The following is a 25,802-nucleotide window of genomic DNA, read 5'->3' on the forward strand; positions in this document are numbered from 1 at the left end:
GGATCGCTTGAGCCCAGGAGTTTGAGGCTGTAGTGTGCTACGATTGCATGATTGCACCTGTAAATAGCCACCGCACTCCAGCCTGGGCAACACGCGTGTGATCACCTGGCTGAAGTCTTGTCAGGCTTCTCCACTGTAAAATTACTCTTTCTTTCCCCTCTTTACGTATTATGTATTATACCCATTGGAAGGAAGTCACTACATAAATTATCTTAAATCTTTTTCTTTTTTTTGAGATAGGGTCTCACTGTGTCACTTAGGCTGGAGTACAGTGGTGTGATCATAGTTCACCATAAATTTAAACTTCTGGGCTCTAGCAGTCTTCCTGCCTTAGCCTCCCGAGTAGCTGTGACTACAGGTGGACACCACCATGCCCGGCTTTTTTTTGTTTTTAATTTGTTTTCGAGAGGATCTCACTGTGTTGCCCAGACTGGTCTCGAACTCGGCTTTTTTTTTTTTTTTTTTTTTTTTTAATTTGTTGTCGACACACGGTCTCACCGTCTTGCCCAGACTGGTCTTGAACTCCTGGCCCCAAGAGATAAATCGCTTGTAACCCTAAACAGACCCTCATTTCATAACACTGATTCTTGAAGGCCCCAACCAGGAATGCAAATGTTCCCCCTTCCGGTTTGTCTCATTGCCTCTTTGTGGTTTGTTTCTTTATCCCCTTTATTTCCTATAATCTAGAAATTGGGTTGAAAGTCTTGATAGGATCAAGTAACACATTTTATTTTATTTTATTTTATTTTATTTTATTTTATTTTATTTTATTTTTTGAGATGGAGTCTTGCTCTGTCACCCAGGCTGGAATGTGGTGGTGCGATCTCAGCTCACTGCAACCTCTGCCTCCTGGGTTCAAGCAATTCTCCTGCTTCAACCTCCCGAGCAGGTGGGATTACAGGCGCCCGCCACCATGCCTGGCTAATTTTTGTGTTTTTAGTAGAGATGGGGTTTCATCATGTTGGCCAGGCTGGCCTCAAACTCCTGACCTCAGGTGATCCGCCCGCCTCAGCCTCCCAAAGTGCTGGGGTTACAGTCGTGAGCCACCACGCCTGGCCCAAGTAACACATTTTTAAAAATACATTATTATAAGTGTGATTCAAATTTTTCAAAGACCGCCCAGGTCTCCTCTAAAGAGGAGAGGAGAGGAGGTTCCTGGGACTAGACTACAAATGAGGGTCTTCTCTCCATGAGGGGGCTCCAGCACATGTGTGGGCAGATTCACACCCCCACAGACAGCTGCCCCTTGGCCACTCCCTGGGTTTGGAAGTGCACACACCAACGGTGGCATTCACCCTTGGGAGTCAGGATCCAGGAAAGAGGCCCATGCGGCCGTGGGAGCGGGTTTAGGGCCTGGAGCTCCAGGTACAGGGGAAGGGCGGCCCTGGGCTTTGGGTAAGTTCCCTGGACTTACTGCCCTGCAGAGGACCAGAGTGGGGCCTGCTAAAGCCAAGCCAGCGCAGGAGCCCTAGTTGCCCAGGTCCCCGAGTGATGCCAGCTCCTCTAGAAGATTATTATGCCAAACAAATATGCTAAAAAGTTGGTCTCTAAAATGTCCTCTGTCCCCTCCCTTTTCATGCCTCTGCCCCACACACAGCTGCTGCTTTCTGAATGGTGACTGTGGCCCCTGCAGATGCATGTGGCTAAACCTCCACCAGGGGGCAATAGAGCTCCTCCAAATCAAGCCGCTGACCCTGGAGAAAAATTGGCGGAAGTCACAGAGCAGTCCCCACAAAAAATGTTTACCAAGTGGGGTCTTTCCTGCTGTCGTTTCCTCAGGGTCAGGAAGCAACTTTCCCAGGACAGGGGTACCCTGAGGTCCGGGTCCACTGAGCTATGGGGGCGGCGTGAGCCTGGCCTGGGTTCTTGCCACCCTGGGCAGCTTCCCCGCGTGGGTGACTGAGCCCCAGCGTCTCCACTTTTCACCTGATTCCTAGCTGACTCCCGTCCCTTCTCCGAGCGTGGTTTCCTCACCTGCCTTGCCTGCCTCGCAGGTGGTTGTGGGAGCAGAAGTGTGGGTGTGTGTGTCTGTGCATCTGCGCCTCTGTGCTGTTACCTTATCTAGAATTGTTGGGATCATTATCACCAGTTTTACTTTTCCCAACCGTTTTTTCCTCCTTTTTTTCTCTTCTTCTGCCAGAGCAATCCCCGCCCCGCCCCAAGCACGGTAGCTTTCTCAGCATGGAATCCCTCCGTGGGACCCTCTGCAGATGAAATTTCTCGTATATTTATTATGCATAACTGAGAAGGAGAGCCCCCGCGTATTTTCTTACTGGCATCGTTTCCCTTTCTCTTAGTGTCTCTGCTTGGGGATCCCCGACAGGCACTTATTCTGCTGTTTCCGGAGAAGGCTCCGTGCTGCGCTTTGGAGCTTTGAGTCTTTTATCCCCTGTGGCAGCCCTGAGATTGTGACTTCCCTGAGCCCGAGCCGGCCTTGCTTCTGTCTGCATGGTTTGAGTGCTTAGGCCTTTTGGCCTAGGGAGGAGGAGAGAAGGGGAAGGAAAAGCAAGGGATCTTCACTTAATAAGTGTAGAGTCCTGGCCATGACTTGGTGCAGCACCCCTAAGCAGGGTTGGTTCAGGTGGCTCACACCTGTAATCCCAGCACTTTGGGAGGCCGAGGCGGGTGGATCACTTAAGGTCAGTTTGAGACCAGCCTGGCCAACATGGCAAAACCCCGTCTCTACTAAAAATACAAAAATTAACTGAGCATGGTGGCGCGCACCTGTAGTCCCAGCTGCTTGGAAGCTGAGGCAGAAGAGTCACTTGAACCAGGAGACAGAGATTTCAGTGAGCCAAGGTCACGCCACTGCACTCCAGCCTGGGTGACAGAGTGAGACTGTCTCTTAAAAAGAACCAAAACCCATATCTGCTTGGTTGAGCAGGGTGGTTCATACCTGTAATCCCAGCATTCTGGGAGGCTGAAGCAAGAGGATTGCGTGAGTCCCCAGGAGTTCGGGAGGAGCCTGGGCAACATAGCAAAACCCTGTCCCTACAAAAACAAACAAAACAAATGTCTGCTTGTTGGCAAACAGCACAGTGAGTTGGACGAGAGCTGGGCTTTGGGGTCAGGCAGGCATCTGGGTGTGGGCTCTTCTCCAATCATCTGTCAGATGGGGACAGTGCCAGCAGCTGCTTCACATCGAGAGAATTGAATGAAGCACTACAGTGCTCTTTTAGGGTCAGTGTCTGCAGCCTTCGACAGGATCCCCTTGGTCGCCATCCAAGACAAATGATACCCAAAACCCTTTGAGGGTGAGCAGTCGCCCCTTCTCCCAGAGTGGTGAGGTGGGGGATGGGATAACGTCTTATCAAGGGAACCACTCATCTGGTCCAGGAATTCTTTTTTTTTTTTTTTTTTTTTTGAGACGGAGTCTCGCTCTGCTGCCCAGGCTGGAGTGCAGTGGCCGGATCTCAGCTCACTGCAAGCTCCGCCTCCTGGGTTTACGCCATTCTCCTGCCTCAGCCTCCCAAGTAGCTGGGACTACAGGCGCCCGCCACGTCGCCCGGCTATTTTTTTTTTTTTTTTTTGTATTTTTAGTAGAGACGGGGTTTCACCGTGTTAGCCAGGATGGTCTCGATCTCCTGACCTCGTGATCCGCCCGTCTCGGCCTCCCAAAGTGCTGGAATTACAGGCTTGAGCCACCGCGCCCGGCCCTGCTCCAGGAATTCTTACCTTCTGGAAAAACATCACGGAATGACAGGAACGCCGATCCTCAGCCTCCCAGAGGGTGCCCAGGCAATGTTAGGTGGGGAGAGCCTGGCTGCTGGCCCGGTACTGTTGTGTCCCCATCACGGATGGCATTAGCTCACACTTTGGGAGCACCCACTGGGTGCCAGGCGCTTGCTTCTTGTGCATTAGAGATAATACTGAAGTAGATGTGCTTACACTGCCTTCTTTCCAATCAGGACTTTGAGGCTTAGGGAGGTTCCGTGGGCTGGCCAAAGGTTTAAAGAGTACCAGATCTAGGCCGGGCGCAGTGGCTCATGCTTGTAATCCCAGCACTTTGGGAGGCCAAGGTGGGCAGATCACCAGAGGTCGGGAGTTTGAGACCAGCCTGACCAACATGGAGAAACCCCATCTCTACTAAAAATACAATTAGCTGGGCGCGGTGGTACGCACCTATAATCCCAGCTACTCGGGAGGCTGAGGCAGGAGAATCGCTTGAACCCAGGAAGCAGGGTTGAGGTGAGCCAAGATCGCACCATTGCACTCCAGCCTGGGCAACAAGAGTGAAACTCCGTCTCAAAAAAATAAAGAGTACCAGACCTGAGACTTAAACCCAAAGCAGTCAGAGTCTACAAGCTATTCCCTTGGCCCTTTTCCTGCCCTTACAGGAGTTCCAATTCCTAGGATTGTGGAGTGAAAGGTAGGAAGGAGTTTACTCCAAATGGCTCATTTTATCAATAAGGAAGCTGTGGTGTAGACAGCTGCCCCTTGTCTGGCTGTCACAGGCCAGGGTGAGAATGCAGGCTTCCTTCCGTCTGTGCCTACAGCGGCCACACTCACAGGTGCTCTTCCGTGCTGGCTTTGCTGTGGCAGCTCTGAGGCCTGCTCTTTGGCCCAGCATTCTGCCTCCTCTCTGAGGGCTGGAAGCTGGATGCTATCCAACCAAATGGATTGGCTCACCCTGCACACTAAGGCCAATTACTGACAAAATTGCAGTGCGAGAAAGTGAGGCTTTGTTTTCTGTTTTTTGTTTGTTTGTTTGTTTTTGAGACAGAGTCTCACTCCGTTGCCCAGGCTGGAGTGCAATGGCGTGATCTCGTCTCACTGCAACCTCTGCCTACCTGGTTCAAGCAATTCTGCCTTCAGCCTCCTGAGTAGCTGGGGTTACAAGCACCTGCCACCACACCTGGCTAATTTTTTTTTTTTTTTTTTTTTTGAGATGGAGTCTCGCTGTGTCTCCCAGGCTGGAGTGCAGTGGCCTGATCTCGGCTCACTGCAAGCTCCGCCTCCCGGGTTCACGCCATTCTCCCGCCTCAGCCTCCCAAGTAGCTGAGACTACAGGCACCCGCCACCACGCCCGGCTAGTTTTTTGTATTTTTAGTAGAGACGGGGTTTCACCATGTTAGCCAGGATAGTCTCGATCTCCTGACCTCGTGATCCACCCGCCTCAGCCTCCCAAAGTGCTGGGATTACAGGCTTGAGCCACCGCGCCCGGCCACACCTGGCTAATTTTTGTATGTTTAGTAGAGATGGGGTTTCGACTTGTCGGCCAGGCTGGTCTCGAACTCGTGACCTCAGGTGATCCGCCTGCCTTGGCCTCCCAAAGTGCTGGGATTACAGGTGTGAGCCACTGTGCCCAGCCCAAAGTGAGGCCTTTATTGCGGGGTGACAAGAAGAATCCGGCAGCTCATGCTTAAGACCCAAACTCCCAGATGGCTTATGGGTAAGGGTGTTTAAAGGCGGGAGGCAGAGGTTACAGACAAAGTTTTAAATCAACACCAGGAGGCTATATATTGGTTTGGCCTAAGAAGGCAGGATGTCTCCAAGGGATGGGCTCATAGGTGGCTTCAAAGATTTTCTGGTTTGTGATTGGGTAGGGAGGTGAGGCTTTGTCTACAAATTTGGCATCAGCAAAAAAGAATGTTAGCTATGACCTGTGAGCGTGTCCCCCAGGCCCCTCAGGGAGTCTAGAGAGTGGTCAGAGTGCAGTTTTCAGTTCCCCTTATCTGAGGTCTCAGTGCCAGGGGAACTGTTTGTTGGGGGTCCAGGTTTCTGAAAAGCAACTCAAGGACAGATGTTAAGATGTTATCTTTAGGCTGGGCGCAGATGCTCACGCCTGTAATCCCAGCACTTTGGGAGGTTGAGGCGGGTGGATCACTTGAGCTCAGGAGTTCAAGACCAGCCTGGCCAATATGGTGAAACCCCATCTCTACTAAAAATACAAAATCTAGCCGGGCATGGTGGCAGGAGCCTGTAATCCCAGCTACTCGGGAAGCTGAGGCAGGAGAATCGCTTGAACCCAGGAGGCAGAGGTTACAGTGAGCAAAGATTGTGCCACTGCACTACAGCATGGGCGACAGAGCAAGACTGTCTCAAAAACAAACAAACAGATGTTATCTTTAATTTCTGTGGGGGGAACCAGACATCCCCTGATTCTGACTTCCTTGGCTATTGTTTTAAGCTAACTGTTACCTTCTTGCTTATCAAGTTTTTCATTTGCTTCTCAGGGCTAGCTAGGTGCCTGGAATTTCATGAAGGGACTCAAGATTTTCCTTTATTTCCATGCTTGGGGGCCTGCAGGCCCCGAGAGAAGCCCCTGCTCTCTCTCGATGTCAGCCAGGGCTTCAGTCTGGCCCTGGCTGCCACCCTGCTGCCACTGCAGTTCCACTCATCAGCGGTGGCAGCGGAACTGCAGTGGCAGCAACTACTCACCAGCAGCAGCCTGGCCTCGCTCACCTTCCTCTCTGGGGGGGGTGTCTCCTGTGGCTTCCTCTCAGTTGCCTGCCGTGGGCACGCCACAGCCGTGAGGAAGGATCTGGTTACAGCGATTGCGGAGAACATGCATGGGTTTTCAAGTCTCTGGCCTCTTGTGGCCTCTCGTGGATTTGCCCATTTAGAGCAATTGTAGAACTAGTTTATTGACCCTTTCCTGTGCTTCTGGCTGCCTTTTCTCCCTAGGGTGCAGGGCTCTTGTTTGGGTGCTGTTGGGATAAAAGCTGCCTCTTCTGGACGCCCACCCAGTGCACACCATGTGCTCACCACACACCCACCTGAACCCGCCCTGCCCACAAGGCCTCTGAATCTGTCATTAACAGCAAGGCGGATGGTTCTAACCCCTTTTTACATATCAGGAACCCCCACCACCAAATGAGGGCAAGTCCACTGCCTGGAGCTCCCGCTGTTAGTGATGACTGGAACCAGGATTTCGCCCCTGTCATCCAGGATCCAAATTCCGTGCCCCGGGAACCCAGCTGGCACCAGGCTCAGACTCTAGTCCCTTGTTGTTGTTTTTTTTTTTGAGGCAGAGTCTCTGTCACCCAGGCTAGAGTGCAGTGCTCACTGCAACCTCTGCCTTCCGGGTTCGAGCGATTCTCCTGCCTCAGCCTCCTGAGCAGCTGGGATTACAGGTGCATGCCATCACGCCCAGCTGATTTTTTTGTATTTTCAGTAGAGACGGGATTTCACCATATTGGTCAGGCTGGTCTCAAACTCCTGACCTGATGATCCGCCCACCTCGGCCTCCCAAAGTGCTGGGATTACAGGCATGAGCCACCCCGCCCAGCCTCTTCCTTTGTTCTTTGTCTCTCTGGCACCTTGCTGCCTCTGCCACATCCCTGAGTGAGTTCTGGTGGGAAGTAATTTCTGCTGCAACTGGTAGTGCCCACAGTCGGGGGCCACATTGTACCAGTGTCACAGAGGACCTGCCACTGGGGCTGGGTGCAGTGGCTCATGCCTGTAATCCTAGCACTTTGGGAGGCTGGGGTCGGAGGATCACTTGAGCCCAGGAGTTTGAGGCCAGCCTGGGAAACATAGTAAGACCCCATCTCTACAAAAAAAACCTATAAAAAATTAATGAGGCATGGTGGTACACGCCTGTAGTCCCAGGTACTTAGGAGGCTGAGGCAGAAGGATCACTCGAGCCCAGAAGGTCGAGCCTGCAGTGAGCCATGATCACAACGCTGCCCTCTAGCCTGGGTGACAGAGCAAGACACTGTCTCCAAAAAAACCACAAACAAAAAAAGAAGGAACAGACACTGGGAGGGAGCCTTGGTTAGGCCAGAGCTGCCCTTGTTTGGGATGTTAGATGGGAGGTGGATGAATTATGGAAACTAGATGTAAAGCCAAGATCTCAGTAAATAGTCGTTGAATGAAAGAATTCTGAGTTCAAGTCCTAAATGAAAGCATTGGTAGCCTTTGGAATTCATTTGGGAGTGTCTGCCCACAGCACCATTGACTGACTCTTAGATGTCCTGTATACCTGCACCATCCTAGATGTTGCATGGAGATATGAAGGAATCAGGAGATAATTTTCTGCTTTCATGAAAACTGGTTGAATCCAAGAGAATCATAGATTACTTAGCAGTTTTGTTACTGAAACAGTTTAAAGGTGGGGTGCGGTGGCTCACACCTGTAATCCCAGCACTTTGGGAGGCCGAGGCGGGCGGATCACGAGGTCAGGAGATCGAGACCATCCTGGCTAACACGGTGAAACCCCGGCTCTACTAAAAAATGGAAAAAATTAACCGGTCATGGTGGTGGGCGCCTGTAGTCCCAGCTACTCGGGAGGCTGAGGCAGGAGAATGGCGTGAACCTGGGAGGTGGAGGTTGCAGTGAGCCGAGATCGCACCACTGCACTCCAGCCTGGGCGACAGAGTGAGACTCCTCAAAAAAAAGAAAAAAAGTTTTAAGAAGGTGTCCTCCTAGAATTCAGGTCAATCTCTTTCCTGTGTTCTGTTTCCTGCAATACATGTAGCTGCCACCAGATGGTAGTGGTGTTCCGATAAAGGCTGGTAAATGAATCCTCATCGGCCTTTGGAAAACAGTGTTTTGGGCTGGGAACGGTGGCTCATGCCTGTAATCCCAGCACTTTGGGATGCCGAGATGGGTGGATCATTTGAGGTCAGGAGTTTGAGACCAGCCTGACCAACATGGTGAAACCCCGTCTCTACTTAAAATACAGACAAAATTAGCCAGGCGTGGTGGTGCATGCCTGTAATCCCAGCTACTTGGGAGGCTGAGGCAGAATTGCTTGAACTCAGGAGGCGAGGGTTGCAGTGAGCCAGTATCCTACTACTGCACTTGCAGCCTAGGCGACAGAGTGAAGCTCCATCTCAAAAAAGAAAAAAAAGGCCGGGCGCGGTGGCTCACGCCTGTAATCCCAGCACTTTGGGAGGCCGAGGCGGGTGGATCACGAGGTCAGGAGATCGAGACCATCCTGGCTAACACGGTGAAACGCCGTCTCTACCAAAAATACAAAAAATTAGCCGGGTGTGGTGGTGGGCGCCTGTAGTCCCAGCTGCTCAGGAGGCTGAGGCAGGAGAATGGCGTGAACCCGGGAGGCGGAGCTTGCAGGGAGCCGGAATTGGGCCACTGCTCTCCAGCCTGGGCGACGGAGCAAGACTCCGTCTCAAAAAAAAAAGAAAGAAAAAGGAAAACAGTATTTTGTAAAGTTGAAGATAGCAGGCGCACCCCATGACCCAGCATTTAAATCCATAGGGCTAGGGTACGTGCACATGCAGTGAAATGCCACCAGCAGCACTGTCTGTAACAGTCCCGAACTGGAGACAGTAAGCAGGAGAATGGATACTGACATCACAGGATATTTTTCTTTTTTTTTTTTTTTTTTTTGAGACGGAGTCTCGCTCTGTCGCCCAGGGTGTAGTATAATGGTGCCATCTCAGCTCACTGCAACCTCTGCTTCCTGGGTTCAAGTAATTGTCCTGCCTCAGCCTCCCGAGCAGCTGGGACTACAGGTGCCCGCCACCACACCCGGCTAATTTTTGTGTTTTTAGTAGAGATGGGGTTTCACCACATTGGCCAGGATGGTCTTGAGCTCCTGACCTTGTGACCCACCCACTTCAGCCTCCCAAAATGCTGGGATTACAGGCGTGAGCCACTGTGTCTGGCCAGATATTTCTACTATTTAGCAACGAAAATGAAATCTACAGTTCCACGCAACAATCTTACAAACATAATATTTAGCAAATGATGCTATACACATAGTAATACTTACAGTGTGATTAGGAAGGTGTGCACCTCTGAGGGAGGGAGAGGATTGGATCAGAAAGGCACATGTGAAGGCTTATGGATCACCTCAGTACTGGCTACGCAGGCACTTGCTTTCTCGTTGATAAACTGCCTGTATGTGCCGGCACTTTTCTGTGTGTGAGGCTGCAGGTCTGAGCAGGTGCATGCTCACTCCACATCACCTGTGTGTGCGAGCAAGATGTGCTGATCACATCATTTACTTTCTCTGCCCATTTTACTGGTGAAGAAACCAAGGCTTAGAGAAATTCAGTAGCTGGCTCTGGTTGCCTGGTCCTCAGTGGCAGTGCTGGGGTTCTCACTGGGTCTGCCTGACACAGAGCCCTGCTTCCTTTCTGCATTGGGTGGCTGCCCTGTGTCTCCTTCTCTTACTGATCCTGGGCCACACGTCTTTCTGCTTCAGAAGAAGTTCTCCTGCCATCCACATGTAGCGGGATTCCCATCTCAGGAAGGAGGTGACATTGAGATTCTCACTCCATTAATCTCTCCCTGGATGTCTCCAGCCGCTTTCACCATTTGTTCAGCAGGCTAGATTCAGGCTGTCTCCGACCTACGCAAAGGCCACCTCCCCATATGCCCTGACTCCCAGACCAATTCCCCCTCCCTTTAGTACCAGGCACAAGCAGGGTGCATGTGTGTGCACGCTGTCTATGTTAATACATAACTGGTTCAGGTGGTATGAAATTAAAAGAGTCGTGAACAGTAGCTCTCCCTCAGTAGCTTTTTCCAGAGGCAACCACAAGTATTTGTTTCTGTGTGCTCACCAGGGATATTTTCAGGATTTATAAACAAATATGTATACAGTAAATTTCCTGCATGTTGTACACATGTGGTGGCATGCTGTCTCTATGTGCTGTATCTTTTTTTCAAGACAGAGTCTCACACTGTTGCCCGGGCTGGAGTGCAATGGCAGGATCTCGGCTCACTGCAACCTCCACCTCCTGGGTTCAAGCAATTCTCCCGCCTCAGCCTCCCGAGTAGCTGGGATTACAGGTGCCCACCACCATGCCTGGCTAATTTTTTTTTTTTTTTTTTGAGACGGAGTCTCACTCTGTTGCCCAGACTGGAGTGCAGTGGCGCAATGTCGGCTCACTGCAAACTCCGCCTCCAGGGTTCACGCCATTCTCCTCCTCAGCCTCCCGAGTAGCTGGGACTACAGGCACCCGCCACCTGGCTCAGCTATTTTTTTTTGCATTTTCAGTAGAGACAGGGTTTCACTGTGTTAGCCGGGATGGTCTCGATCTCCTGACCTCGTGATCCACCTGTCTCAGCCTCCCAAAGTGCTGGGATTACAGGCGTGAGCCACCGCGCCCGGCCACGCCTGGCTAATTTTTTGTATTTTTAATAGAGACGGTGTTTCACTATGTTGGCCAGGCTGGTCTCTAACTCCTAACCTCAGGATCTGCCTACCTCAGCCTCCCAAAGTGCTAGGATTACATGTATGAGCCACTGCGCCCAGCCTCTGTATCTTTTTTTTAACTTAGCAACAAATTTTGACACCCTTGCCCTGTCGGTCAGTAAAGAACTGTCTTGTTTAAATGCTGTGTGACAGGCCAGGCACGGTGGCTCACACCTGTAATCCCAACACTGGGGAGCCCTAGGTAGGTGCATCACTTGAGGCCAGGAGTTTGAGACCAGCATGGCCAACATGGCAAAACCCCATCTCTACTAAAAATACAAAAATTAGCCGGGCGTGGCGGTGCATGCCTGTACTCCCAGCTACTTGGGGGGCTGAGGCAGAAGAATCACTTGAACCTGGGAGGGGGATGTTGCAGCGAGCCGAGATCGCGCCACTGCACTCCACCTTGGGCAACAAAGCACAACTCTGTCTCAAAAAAAAAAAAATTATGAAAAGCCGCAATGCATAAGTCAAAACTGTATTACAGGGTATTTTCAGAAGTCTCACCTCCATTCTGGTCCCTTCTCCCTTGTTCCCTGTCTCATACTAACCCGTTTCCTTATTACACTTTGGCGTCTTGCAAGGGTGAGTTCATACACGGAGGTGTGTTCCTGTTCACCCTGCCTTCTTACACAAAGGGTGGCTTACTCTATGTACTGTCTGTCCTTCAGACTTGAAATCGAAGGAGACATTTGCAAGACACTGAAGGAAAGCCCAAGAACAAATAATCCGTTGTGAAGATATATGTATATATAATATATAATATAGGCCAGGCGCGGTGGCTCAAGCCTGTAATCCCAGCACTTTGGGAGGCCGAGACGGGCGGATCACGAGGTCAGGAGATCGAGACCATCCTGGCGAACACGGTGAAACCCCGTCTCTACTAAAAAAATACAAAAAACTAGCCGGGCAAGGTGGCGGGCGCCTGTAGTCCCAGCTACACAGGAGGCTGAGGCAGGAGAATGGCGTAAACCCGGGAGGCGGAGCTTGCAGTGAGCTGAGATCCGGCCACTGCGCTCCAGCCCCAGCGACAGAGCGAGACGCCGTCTCAAAAAAAAAAACAAAAATATATATATATATATAAAATATATGTAATATAAAATATATGTAATATATATCATATATTATATATTATATGTTATATAATTTATATAACATATAATATATATTGTATATTTTATATATTTTATATATAATATAATACTTGTTATGTAATATATATATATATTTTTTGAGATGAAGTCTTGCTCTTGTCCCACCAGGCTGGAGTGCAATGGCGCGAGCTTGGCTCGCTGCAACCTCCGCCTCCCGGGTTCAAGCGATTCCCTGCCTCAGCACCCCCGAGTAGCTGGGATTACAGGCCCCTGCCACCATGCCTGGCTAATTTTTTGTATTTTTAGTAGAGACGGAGTTTCACCGTCTTGGCAAGGCTGGTCTAGAGCTCCTGACCTCAGGTGATCCACTGGCCTCGGCCTCCCAATGTGCTGGATTACAGGCGTGAGCCACCACGCCCGGCCCCCTGTGAAGACTTTGACCCTGGGTTGATTCATCTCAGCATGGGCGAGTCCCCAGATGTAGCTGTACCTTGAGCTGCCCTCACTGAGGGCCTGCCCAGCCACCACGTGCCGGGTGCCAGCTAAGCACTTGTCAGAAGCATCACCTTGTTTTGTTGTTTTGTTTTGTTTTTGAGATGGAGTCTCACCCTGTTGCCCAGGCTGGAGTGCAGTGGCGCGATCTGGGCTCACTGCAACCTCCGCCTCCCGAGTTCAAGCCATTCTCCAGCCTCAGCCTCCCAAGTAGCTGGGACTACAGGCGAATGCCACCATGCCCAGCTAATTTTTGTATTTTTAGTAGAGATGCAGTTTCGCCATGTTGGCCAGGGTGGTCTTGAACTCCTGACCTCAGGTGATCCACCCTCGGCCTCCCAAAGTGCTGGGATTACAGGTGTGAGCCACCGTGCTCGACCACCATCACCTCATTTAATCCCTGGGACCATCCTTTGACCTTCCCCTCATGGTCCGGGTTGTCGCTGCCTGCACCAGTGCCCGACATGGCGTGTGAGCTGAGGTCACCCACCTGACCTCCCCGAATCTCTAGCTTTCTCATCTTGCTTTCATGTGGGGTTTCCTCTTTTGCCTCCCTCAGGGTTCTCGTATAGAGTTCCTGTGTTTCCTGAAGTCTCGAAGGCCCAGCCCTTGCTGCTTGTTTTCTCTGTCTTGTCCAGAGTCTGTTTTCTGTTTTATAATCGTTTTTCAGATTGCAGTATGGCGGCGGGGCCCGGTGGCTCATGCCTGTAATCCCAGTTCTTTGGGAGGCTGAGGTGGGTGGATCACGAGGTCAGGAGGTCGAGACCATCCTGGCTAATACAGTGAAACCCCATCTCTACTAAAAATACAAAAAAATTAGCCGGCCGAGGTGGCGGACGCCTGTAGTCCCAGCTACTCGAGAGGTTGAGGCAGGAGAATGGCGTGAACCTGGGAGGCGGAGCTTGCAGTGAACCAAGATGGTACCACTGCACTCTAGCCTGGGCGACAGAGCGAGACTTGGTCTCAAAAAAAAAAAAAAAAAAAAGATTGCAGTATGATCAACAGAATAAAATGCACATATCTTAAGTGCCAGTTTGGTGAATGTTGAAATTCACTGAGCTATGTGTACATCCATGTAAGCAGCTTCTAAACCAAGACATAGAAATTCCCTTCACACCCACGCTGGGTCAGTATCTCCCACTCCAAGGCAACCACTATTCTAACCTCTATCCCCTGGATTTGTTTTGCCTGTTCTTGAACTTCATACAAACAGAATCATGCAGGATCTATTCTCGTATCTCGTTTCTTTCACTCAACATTACGTTTTTCAGATTCATCTAAATGGTTGCAGTATCATCGTCCATTCCTTTGGATGTTTATCCATCTACCTGTAGAGGGAGATTTGAGTTGTTCCTAGTTTGGAAGCTTTATGAATGAAGCTGTTAGGATCATGTTCATACAAATATGTACTCATTTCTCACCTAGGAGTGGAGTTGCTCAGTCTTAGGGTAGATGTGCGTTTAACGTCATGAGAAGCTGCCAAATCACTTTCCACGTAGTTACACCAGGTTATGCTATATGCTCCACTTCCTTGCCAACACTTAGTATTGGCCATTTCTTTTGTTTCTGAGATGGAGTCTCTCCCTGTCATCTACGCTGGAGCACAGTTGGCGCGATCGCAGCTGGCTTCAACCTCTGCCTCCTGGGTTCAAGCAATTCTCCCACCTTAGCCTCCCGAGTAGCTGAGGTTGCATGTGTGTGCCACCATGCCTGGCTAATTTTTGTATTTTTAGTAGAGACAGGTTTTTGCCATGTTGGCCAGGCTGGTCTGGAACTCCTGACCTCGAGTGATCCACCCCCCTCAGCCTCCCAAAGTGCTGGGATTATAGGAGTGAGCCGCCATGCCTGTCCCCAGCTTTTTTAATTTTTAAAAGAATATCTGTAGGGATAACAGTTTCCTATTTATATTGAACACCTGCCACATGCGAGGCTGCCGATAGAGAGTGAGACAAGGCAGAGTCCCCATTCTCACGGAGTTTATAGTTTAGTGGAGCAACAGCCAATAAACATTTCGACAGATAACTACTGTAATGTCAGTAAGTGTGAGGGAAAGAAGCAAAGCCTGGTGCGGGGGACGTAGTTGGGGGCAGGTTAGGTGGTCACAGAAAGCTCTCAGAGGAGGTGGCATCTTAGCGGGCCTATCTTATTGTATGTACAATCTGGTGTCCTTCTTCCCTCCTTCATCTTAAATTACAGGCATTTTCTAACATGAATCATTCTTTGGAGCCTTTTTTTTTTTTTTTTTAATTTTTGAGGTGAAGTCTCACTCTGTCACCCGAGCTGGAGTGCAATGGCGCAATCTCAGCTCACTGCAACCTCCACCTCCTGAGTTCAAGCAATTCTCTTGCCTCGGCCTCCTGAGTAGCTGGGACTACCGGGATACACCACCAGGCCCAGGTATTTTTTTTTTTTCTTAGTAGAGACGGGGTTTCACTATATTGGCTATGTTGGTCTTGACCTCGTGATCCACCCACCTCGGCCTCCCAAAGTACTGGGATGACAGGCATAAGCCACCACACCTGGCCTTTGAAGACTTTTTTTTTTTTTTTTTTTTGAGACAGAGTTTCGCTCTGTTGCCCAGGCTGGAGTACAGTGGCGTGATCTCTGCTCACTGCAGGCTCCGCCTCCCGGGTTCAGGCCATTCTCCTGCCTCAGCCTCCCGAGTAGCTGGGACTACAGGCGCCCGCCACCGCGCCTGGCTAATTTTTTGTATTTTTAATAGAGATGGGGTTTCACCGTTTTAGCCAGGGTGGTCTCAATCTCCTGACCTCGTGATCCACCCGCCTCAGCTCCCAGAATGCTGGGATTACAGGCGTGAGCCACCACGCCCAACCTGAAGACATTATTTTTAAGAACTATAAATATTGCCAAACACAACAGCTCACACCTGTCATCCCAGCACTTTGGGAGGCCAAGGCATGAGGTCAGGAGTTCGAGATTAGCCTGGCCAACATGGTGAAACCCCCGTCTCTACTAAAAATACAAAATTAACTGGGCGTGGTGGTGCATGCCTGTAATCCCAGCTACTTAGGAGGCTGAGGCAGGAGAATCACTTGAACCCAGGAGGTGGAGGTTTCAGTGAGCTGAGATCGTGTCACTGCACACCAGCATGGGCGACAAGAGCGAGGCTCATACTCAAAAAAAAAAAAAGTACCCTATACTGCTTCATCATATACATGTTCCATAATTTAGCCATCTGACTATTACCGAGCATTCTAAGAAGCTCCCAGTTTCCACGTTGCTCTTTTTCCATGGCCTTCCTCAGTTCTTCAGGGCAGGTTCACACAGGGAGACCCAGGGAGAAGCTCAAAGCAGCTGTGGCCTCTTGTGGGTACTCTGGCGCCATCTCGGCTCATCTTTCTGCTCCAGGTCAGCCTTCCTGCCCTGAAGCTCTCTGCCCTTTTCTTTTCTGGCCCTCACCCCCTTCTTCATCTCTAAGGGACACTGCCCATCAGGCAGAGGGACTTCAGGAAGGTCCCTGCTACTGCGGAGGGTGCCCAAGCAGCTGGTGAGCTCCGGGGCAGGCAGAGGGACTTCAGGAAGGTCCCTGCTACTGCGGAGGGTGCCCAAGCAGCTGGTGAGCTCCGGCAGGCCCCTGGCCCATCCTTGGAGACTCCTGGGCCTCTGCGTGGGGAGGGAGGGGAGAGAGTGGCTTTCCTGAGGCCGCCTCCTGCCCCCACCCTCTGGTTTTCTGCAGTCTGGGTGGCCGTGTCCTGCCCAGGTGCACCTGGGTGTGGTGATGACTCAGCTGGCAGGCCGTGACTTGGGCTTCATCTTATCACACTTTACACAGAGAGAAATCCCATCACCCCACCCGCAGTCCAGTGTGCACAGGAGGCCGCTCCCCTGTCAGCTCGGGAGACATGCCGCGGGTGTGTCTGAGCAGCTGAGTCCAACCATAGCACTTCCACGGCCCCTGCTCCGGACTGAACCTGGCATCTGCCCAAGGCTGGATGAGCTGTCCTTACTGCTTCCAGAGGGCCGCCATTTCCCTTGGGAGGGGCAGAAGGCTCCCCCTCTTTAGCGTTGTGGGCAGCTCACTCAGCCTCTCATAGCCTTGACTTCTCCCACGGAAATGGGGGTGATGATAGCACTTGTTTCTAGGGTTCAGTCATGTGTCCAGTGCATGCTCAGTGAAGTGTCCACAGTTCCAGGAGCTTGAGCCCTGCCTTACAGCTCCTGGCGGAAGGACAGAAGGCAGCCATGCTAGGGGCCACCCTGTGCTTTAGGAAGTGCTGAGGTGGGACTGGCAAGGGAGGCTCCAAGGGCCCCATGGGGAGAGGCTCTCTGTCAGTGCCTAGTTGCCCTCTGCCGCTGCTCCTCTTTCTCAGGACTCCAGAGAGGCCAAAGAGCCCCCTCCGCCTCTCAGACATGTCCTGCCTATGAGCTGCAGCCCAGATCTAAGAACTATAGAAGTCGGCCGGGCGCGGTGGCTCAAGCCTGTAATCCCAGCACTTTGGGAGGCCGAGACGGGCGGATCACGAGGTCAGGAGATCGAAATCATCCTGGCTAACACGGTGAAACCCCGTCTCTATTAAGAAATACAAAAAACTAGCCGGGCGAGGTGGCGGGCGCCTGTAGTCCCAGCTACTCGGGAGGCTGAGGCCGGAGAATGGCGTGAACCCGGGAGGCGGAGCTTGCAGTGAGCTGAGATCCGGCCACTGCACTCCAGCCTGGGCGACAGAGCGAGACTCCGTCTCAAAAAAAAAAAAAAAAAAAAAAAAAAAAAAAAAAAAAAAAGAACTATAGAAGTCTAGGGTGGGCGGGATGTCAGGGAGCCATCCTGTCCAGCCCCCTGACCATCCATGGTTCTTTCAACCCTTTCCCCCCCCGGGTCAGTGCTTGAAGAACTGGGTGACGAAGGGCCACCCCGACATGGCAGAGCACCTAGTCTGGTATCCCAGGAAGACGCAACTCACAAGGAGAGCCGTGGAGGGCTTGTTAGCAGCAAGAGGGTGTCAGCGTGTGACAGCTGGGGGCTGAAAGGTCTCAGGGATGGACTGAGGTTGGCGACTGCAGTGAGTGCCAGGGAGAGGGAAGAACAGACAGGACAGCTCAGGGGTAAGGAGCACACGGGGTCTGGAATTTACTCTACATGCAGTGGGATCCTGTAATAATGTTCTTCCAGCTGGGTGTGGTGACTCACGCCCGTAATCCCAGCACTTTGGGAGGCCAAGATGGGTGGATCACCTGAGGTCAAGAGTTTAAGATCAGCTGGCTAACATGGCGAAACCCCGTCTCTACTAAAAATACAAAAAAATGAGTTGGGCGTGGTGGCATGTGCGTGTAATCCCAGCTACTCGGGAGGCTGAGGCAGGAGAATCACTTGAACCTGTGAGGTGGAGGTTGCAGTGAGCCAAGATCGCACCACTGCACTCCAGCCTGGGCGACCGAGCGAGACTCCGTCTCAAAAAAAAAAAAAAAAAAAAAGTTTCCCCAAAGCGGGACCAGTCTGACCCAGGTGCTGCTCGGGAGCAGGCAGCAGAGTGAAACCTTGACAGGCTCCTGCCCCCGTCAGTGGAGGAGGGTCCTTGGCAGGGGCACCATGGGCACCTGTCCCTCCGGCTGGGGAATATGTCTTAGTTGGGTTTCAGGTTCAGGTAAATCTTCTCTTTGTTAGTTTCCAGAAAAACAGGGCAAGTGGGTGAAGCTGTGGCCTTCACTCCTGATTGATCACTCAGGACACTGGGCATGTTTTGCAAATGAGCTGAGAGGTGGCTTCCTCCACTGAGCAGGAACCAAAGGGAGGGGTACCGTGATGACAGGAAGCTGCGTTAGGATGCATGGAAAGTTATCTTCCCGCAGTGAGCAGCTGTGCTGAGCAGAGTGACCTCCAAAACAAGGTAGCATCTGTCCCCAAGGCCAAGAGGTCATTACACTGAGGGGGCCTGACCTGAGGGAATGGGGGTGGGATTCCGGCCACATTACCTGAGCACATGAGTTCTTTGATGCAGAACCAACCACTGATGTCTCACTGTTGCCTTTTCTGTTTTCCTCCAGAATCCTAGTAACGGTGACATGGAAATAACTTTAAAATGCTCTAATCTCTTAATTACAGTACATAAGTCAAATGGTACACTCCTTACCATTAATCTACAATGATTGCATAGCCATGAATGTGCATTTATTGGCATGGAAAGATGTTCACAATACATTGTTTTTGGGGTTTTTTTGTTTTGTTTTGTTTTTGAGATGGAGTTTCACTCGTTTGCCCAGGCTGGAGTGCAATGGCACAATCTCGGCTCACTGCAACCTCAGCCTCCTGGGTTCAAGCGATTCTCCTGCCTCAGCCTCCCTAGTAGCTAGGACTATAGGTGGGCTCCACCATGCCCCGCTAATCACAATATATTGTTAAATGTAAAAATCTGGGGCGGGCACAGTGGCTCATGCGTATAGTCCCAGCACTTTGGGAGGCCGAGGCGGGTGAATCGCCTGAGGTCAGGAGTTCGAGACCAGCCTGGCCAACATGGTGAAACCCCGTCTCTACTAAAACTACAAAAATTTAGCCGGGCGTGGTGGCACATGCCTGTTATCCCAGCTACTTGGGAGGCTGAGGCAGGAGAATCACTTGAACCCAGGAGGTGGAGGTTGCAGTGAGCTGAGATCACGCCACTGCACTCCAGCCTGCGTGACAGAGCAAAACTCTGTCTCAAAAAAATAAAATAAATAAATAATATAAAAGCTGGCGTAAACCATGCACAGTGGTGCATGCCTGTAGTCTTAACTCCCAGGGAGACTGAGGCAGAAGTATGACTTGAAGCCAGAAGTTCAAGACCAGACTGGACAACATAGGGAGACCCGACCCCATCTCAGAAAACTGATCAAGCAGCAAGCAGAGTATCCCATTTTTACTAAATACTTACATGTATTCACATATTTCAAATTGTGGGATGAAAAACCAATGTTCAGTCAGCCGCCTGACACTTGAGACCGTACTATTGCTCTGTCGCCCAGGCTGGAATGCAGTGGTGCCATCTCAGCAACCTCCACCTACCGGGTTAAGCTATTCTGCCTCAGCTTCCCAAGTAGCTGGGATTATAAACATATGCCACCAGTCCCAGCTAATTTTTGCATTTTTAGTAGAGATGGGGTTTTACCATGTTGGCCAGGCTGGTCTGGAACTCCTGACCTCAGGGTGATCCATCCACCTCGGCCTCCCAAAAGTGCTGGGATTATAGGCGTGAGCCTATAATTTGTTTGTTTGTTTTTGAGCCATTTGTTTGTTTTTGAGACAGAGTCTCACTCTGTCGCCCAGGTTGGAGTGCAGTGGTGCGATCATGGCTTACTGTAGCTCCACCTCCTGGGTTCAGACAGTCCTCCTACCTCAGCCACTCAAGTAGCTGGGGCTACAGGCATGTACCGCCACGCCTGGCTAATTTTGTGTGTTTTTGTAGAGCCAGAGTTTTGCCATGTCGCCCAGGCTGGTCTTGAATTCCTGGGCTCAAGGGATCCTCCTGCCTTGGCCTCCTAAAGCACTGGAATTACAGGTGTGAGCCACTGTGCCCAGCCCATTCTAGTATTTTTACCAGTTTTATTGCTATATTATGGACATAATAAACTGTACATATTTAAAGGGTACAATTTGATAAATTTTGGTGTAAGTGTATACCCATGAAACCATCATCTTATATGTTTATAATTTTTATAAATTGTTCTAAGGTGATGATACATTATAGGTTTTTAGTTTATTTTTTTCAGATAGGGTCTCACTCTGTTGCCCAGGCCGGAGTGCAATGGTGCAATCTCGGCTTACTGCACCCTCCGCCTCCCAGATTCAAGCGATTCTCCTGCCTCAGCCTCACAAGTAGCTGGGATTACAGGCACCTGCCACGCCCGACTGATTTTTGTATTTTTAGTGGAGACAGAGTTTCACCATGTTGGCCAGGCTGGTCTCGAACTCCTGACCTCAGGTGATCCACCCACCTCAGCCTCCCAAAGTGCTGGGATTACAGGCATGAGCCACTGTGCCTGGGCCGGCCTTGTTTTAGGTTTTTACATTAAAGGGAAAAAAGAAAGCGTATCAGCCATTGAACTGGCTGAACCAAGAGGGAAAGGGATTTGTGCGCACCTCTGGAAGGCTGGGCTGTGGCAGGCGGGAGCAGGCAGGCCTTTCTAGAACCGAGAAGGCAGGAGCCGGAATGGGCTTTGGATCACTTGTGCTGGGACCAGCTTCTCAGCCTGGGCCCTCCCTGGGGTTCATGAGCTGGGGAGCTGGCAGGAGGCCCGGGGCTACAGCATCCAGATTGTTCCTTGGTCTCCCACAGGAGGCCTGTGCAACCTGTGCCCAGACCGGGCCAACAAGGAGCACATCCTGCAGGCAGGAGGTGTCCCACTCATCATCAACTGCCTGTCCAGCCCCAACGAGGAGACGGTGCTATCTGCCATTACCACGCTCATGCACCTGAGCCCGCCGGGCCGCAGCTTTCCCCCGGAGCTGACCGCCGCGCCCGTGGTGCAGTGCATGCTTCGCTTCTCCCTCTCGGCCAGTGCCAGGCTCCGGAACCTGGCGCAGATCTTCCTGGAGGACTTCTGCTCCCCACGCCAGGTGGCCGAGGCCCGCAGCCGGCAGGCGCACTCTGCCCTGGGTATCCCACTGCCGAGGAGCATGGCCCCACGGCAGCGCTGATCCACGGGGACCCCGAGACTGTAGCACCCCTACTGTTGGAGACCACGGTCCTGATGTGGACGCAGGGAACAGGGGGAGCATATGCTGCCCCACTGGTGCCTTTTCAGCCATTTGAAAGGCGGGTTCTTTCAGCAGGACAGGCATTTACACTGTGATGAAACGCCGTCAGGAGTGAGGAAGCCAGACTCCGAGGCACGCGGAGATCAAACTGGAGCTGCTTTCATAGGCCGGCACTCTCTACCCTACGTCTGGTGCCACCACTGCCAGGCTCAGGCCCTGGTGTAAGAAGTGGCCAAGTGCCTGGACCCAGAGGCTTCACAGTACAGTGTTCTCAAGAGCTGGGACTGAGGCTTAGGAGAGCTGCCTTTGCTGCGGGAAATCAGGGATTATCCCTTAACAGAAGTGTCTGGAGTAGTTTTCAGGGATAGGAATGAGATGCCTCAAGGTAAAAGATGTGGTGCCCCCTCTGGGGCTGTGGAGGATGGATACCTCCCCCAGGGGCTCCCCAAGCTGGGCATTTGGGCCTGGTGGATGCCAACCTGGAAAACCTGTGGCCCAGCATTGACTGTCCACCCAGCCCTGCTATCTGCTAGGCACCATGATTCCAAGATGAAGATATGGTCCCTGCCCTTGAGTGACAGCCCAGTGACTTAATGTGGCCATTGGGCATCAAGCACAAGGCCATGCAGGTGATGAGATGTCGGAGTAGAGGCGCCAGCCCTGGGAACTGCATCTTCTCCCCTTGCCACCCCACGGCCCCAGCTGAAAGCTTTGGCCCTCCTCCTCCCCCCTCACCACTCCACGGCCCCAGCTGAAAGCTTTGGCCCTCCTCCTCCCCCCTCACCACTCCACGGCCCCAGCTGAAAGCTTTGGCCCTCCTCCTCCCCCCTCACCACTCCACGGCCCCAGCTGAAAGCTTTGGCCCTCCTCCTCCCCCCTCACCACTCCACGGCCCCAGCTGAAAGCTTTGGCCCTCCTCCTTTGCTGTCACACTCAGTGATGGGGAGCCCTACCCCAGAAGTGTATCTCATGAGGGACGCAGTGAAAATGGTGCTCAAGGGAGACAGGAAGAGACAGCAACATAAAGGATGTGGCTCCATGTCCACGGCGCCACCTGGTCAACAGAAGGTGCGTGGGAGCTGATGGGAAGTTGCTCAGGGAAAATGGGGGGGTCTTTGCCTCTTGTGTACCTCCTCAAGGCTGACCCCTTACATGGCCCAGGAATGGCAGGTGCTACAAGAATGATATCCACATGGGCATGGAAATGAGGCAGATTCAGGGACCACTGGGCTCAGAGGGGAGGGAAGGGCTCATCAGCACCCACCCAGGGAGCCTGTCCCTTTATGTTCCCAAATAAAGGGTCCTAGAACACCAGAAAACCAAGATCTTTTATTAAAGAGTTCCAACTGGTTTTCCCACTATTTCCACGCAAGCCAGGGGTCAGCGGGAGCCTCTCGGAAGGTACCGGGTGGCTGGGCCTGGGGCCTGGCAGCACAGCGCTTAACGGTATCTGCCTGCTCCACTCCACAGGGCCAGAGGCACCAGCACGATGCCGCCCTGACTCGGCTCTGTGGTGGCCCCTGCCCGCCCTTCAGCGCCAGCTGCTGCCCGCGGCATCCCCGCTCATTCCCGCTGCGCGGCTCCTCGCTTGCTGTCTAAGATCTCCCTCCAGTTGTCACTCCAGGAGAGCAACCGTCTCTTTGTCGGGGGCAGGACCAGGTGCCGATTGTGACAGCAGGTGAACAAGATGTGCTCCCAGCGCGGGGTCTCCTCGTCGCCTGGGACAAGAAAGGCAGCGCTGACATCTGTAATGGGCATGATTACTTCCTCTCCCTAATCAGGGCAGGCTAGAGGCCTGGAGGCTGCCAAGGATAACGGATCCAACCTCGAATTGTGTCCTTGTCATCAATGAGCAGGTCCCCCAAGACCACCGTCTTGTCCCTTGTCAGGATAATTCGTTCTACGAACTGGGGCCCCAGGTGCTGCTCCACCCAGCGGTACTGTGTAGAAGACACAGGGCTGTGAGTAGGGCCTGATGGGAGCCGGAATTCAGGGACAGGGAGTGGGGTCTAAGCCTTTGAGAGCCCCCCACCCCCGACCTTCTGGGTTTCTGGTGGTTTCTTTTTAAAATCAGGATTTAGGCAGCTCCACGTGCGGAGTAGGGGCGGGGCAGCCACACCTTCTCACCCACACAGTGGTCGTACTTCAGCAGGGGGCTGGTGCAGATGAAGACCTCCGTGCTGCGGGGAAGGTCGCGGTTACCGCCGGGAGCCGGGAGCCGGGAGCCCGCCCAGGACTCCGCCCGCCCCCACTCTCCTTACTCCGGTAGGTCGTTCATCTCCCGCACAGCGTCCAAGGCCCCCGGGATGGGCTCCAGGTCCAGGAAAAAGCCCGGGGCTTCGTACACACTGGCCACTTTATCCTGAAAGACAAGAGTTCTGGGTCCCGGCTTCTGCCTCCGGCAGATGCAGTTCCCACGAGGACTCGCAGGGAGGCTCCTGGGGGCTCTGGGCCCGGGCTCCGAGCTGCGGAGGGGTCTTTGGTCAGGGGCACGCGCCCAAAGACTCCTCCCCAGGGTGCGCTGCCCGCGGGTGCCAGGGTAAGGGCTCTGCGCCCTTCACACAGAAGGGGGTGACCCCGGGAACGGAGCGAGCCGGCCCTGCCCGTGTGGGGACCCCGCGCCCCCTACCGCCAGGTCGGGCCGCAGGGCGCGGTACTGCTCGCGGGCCAGGAAGCCGCGGCGCTGCTCCAGCGGCACGTGCGGCTCCTCAGGGAAGCGGCGGCGGAAGCCCCGCAGAAGGCCGGCCTCGAAGTCGGCCAGGACGCCGTCCATGTCCACCAGCACACGCAGGCGCCGCGCCATCGCCGCCGGGCCGGGGCTGCAGGCTCTCGGCGTCTGGCGGGCGCGGGCCCGGCCGGAAGCGCGGGGAGTGGGAGGGGAGCGCTGCTTCCGGAGCCCGGGCGCTGGACGGGGTCCGCTGGGCTGATTTGCATAGAGCCTCCGGGACGCCCCGCCCAGGTCGTAAACCGCTGCCGAAGGCTCTGCGCGAGGCCTTCCTAGGGTTCGGGTGCAGGGACAGCTTTGGGGGGCACTTTTCTGACCCTGCGCTTTCTCGGGACCCAGCCTTTGTCCGCATCAGACGCCCCCCACTTTACAGCAGACGTACCCCCGTTCACCTCACGTTACTAGTAGGGGACCGACCTTCCAGGGGCCCAACAAAGGGTTGATCTGAAATACTAACGAGGAAGTCAAGGGTCCTAAACCTGTGGGGCTAGCTCCACGGTTTTTTTGTTTTTCTGAGAGGGAGTCTTGCTCTGTCGCCCAGGCCGTATGCGGTGCAACAGTGGCGCGATCTCGGCTCACTGCAGCCTCCACTTCCCAGGTTCAACCGATTCTCTTGCTTCAGCCTCCCGAGTACTTGGGATTACAGGCACCTGCCACCACGCCTGGCTAATCTTTATTTTTAGTAGAGACGGGGTTTAGCCATGTTGGTCAGGCTGATCTCAAACTCCTGACCTCAAGTGATCCGCCTGCCTCGGCCTCCCAAAGTGCTGGGATTACAGGCGTGAGCCACCGCGCCCGGCCAAACTCTTTTTTTTACCGCAATGCCGTGGTCTCAGTGGATTGATTTCGTCTGTGAGTGGGGCAGTCTCAGTGGATTGATTTCGTCTGTGAGTGCGGCAGTCTCAGTGGATTGATATCGTCTGTGAGTGGGGCAGGAACAGTCCCTTGAGGACTACAAAGTGAAATGAATCTGTTAACTGCTTTGTGTAAGTCTAGCTGGTTAAGAGCTAATTCACACTAGAGTTGGCTTGAAACATGGGAGCTTCAGCGTGGTTTCCCCTGGAAAGATGATTTTGATCAAACATAGGTAATCAGGACTGTCCTCAGGACTTTATGTGGAACTGACATGGCTTACCTACTCCCGTCTAGAAAATGCTGAACCGGGCCAGGAGCGGTGGCTCACGCCTGTAATCCCAGCACTTTGGGAGGCCAAGGCGGGCGGATCACGAGGTCAGGAGATCGAGACCATCCTGGCTAACACGGTGACACCGTCTCTAATAAAAATACAAAAAATTAGCTGGGCGAGGTGGCGGGCGCCTGTAGTCCCAGCTACGGTGGAGGCTGAGGCAGGAGAATGGCGTGAACCCGGGAAGCGGAGCTTGCAGTGAGCTGAGATCACACCACTGCACTCTAGCCTAGGCGACAGAGCAAGACTCTGTGTCCAAAAAAAAAAAAAAAAAAAAAATTGGAGGACATCTAGCTGGTATCCACTGCAGAACTGCTTGCTTGCTTGCTGGTGGGGAGAAATCCCCACATATTTAAAGTTGGAGAACACTTTTTTTGACACAGGGTCTTGCTGTCACCCAGGCTGGAGTGCAGTGGTGCGATTGTGGCTCACTGCGGCCTCGATCTCACAGGCTCAAGCAGTCCTCCTGCCTCAGCCTCCTGACTAGTCGTGTGTCATCACACCTG

The 25,802-nt window shown here is 52.7% G+C and overlaps 2 protein-coding genes across 11 annotated transcripts in view; one reads left to right on the forward strand and one right to left on the reverse strand.

Moving 5' to 3' along the window:
* Positions 1-25,802, forward strand: part of ARMC7 (armadillo repeat containing 7) — a 42,931-nt gene that overhangs the window by 2,220 nt on the left and 14,909 nt on the right. For 2 of the 5 annotated variants that reach the window (XM_074020398.1, XM_045376726.3), the window contains exon 3: positions 20,964-22,704. The exons of 2 other annotated variants lie outside the window; for them this stretch is intronic. In XM_074020398.1, coding sequence (XP_073876499.1) covers positions 20,964-21,325 — 362 coding nt within the window. In that variant the 3' untranslated portion in view covers positions 21,326-22,704. Of the gene's footprint in view, positions 1-2,140; positions 2,714-20,963; positions 22,705-25,802 lie in introns of those variants that run through there. One more of the 5 variants, XM_045376724.3, reaches the window with a different exon arrangement.
* On the reverse strand, positions 22,696-24,250 carry NT5C (5', 3'-nucleotidase, cytosolic). 6 transcript variants are annotated; one of them, XR_012426131.1, is made up of 5 exons: positions 24,015-24,250; positions 23,647-23,747; positions 23,425-23,565; positions 23,211-23,325; positions 22,696-23,103 (listed from the first exon to the last, which is right to left on the reverse strand). XR_012426131.1 is itself a non-coding variant. In XM_074020396.1 (5 exons), the coding sequence occupies exons 1-4, from the start codon at positions 24,186-24,188 to the stop codon at positions 23,231-23,233; spliced, it is 423 nt and encodes a 140-aa protein (XP_073876497.1). In that variant the 5' UTR covers positions 24,189-24,250; the 3' UTR covers positions 22,696-23,103; positions 23,211-23,230. The 6 variants fall into 6 exon arrangements, 5 of the variants coding, with proteins under 5 accessions (XP_073876497.1, XP_005584964.1, XP_045232658.1 ...); XM_074020396.1 differs by having other exon boundaries at positions 23,513-23,565; XM_005584907.5 differs by having other exon boundaries at positions 23,505-23,565.

Source organism: Macaca fascicularis, chromosome 16, assembly GCF_037993035.2.
Source record: "Macaca fascicularis isolate 582-1 chromosome 16, T2T-MFA8v1.1".
NCBI lineage: Eukaryota > Metazoa > Chordata > Mammalia > Primates > Cercopithecidae > Macaca > Macaca fascicularis.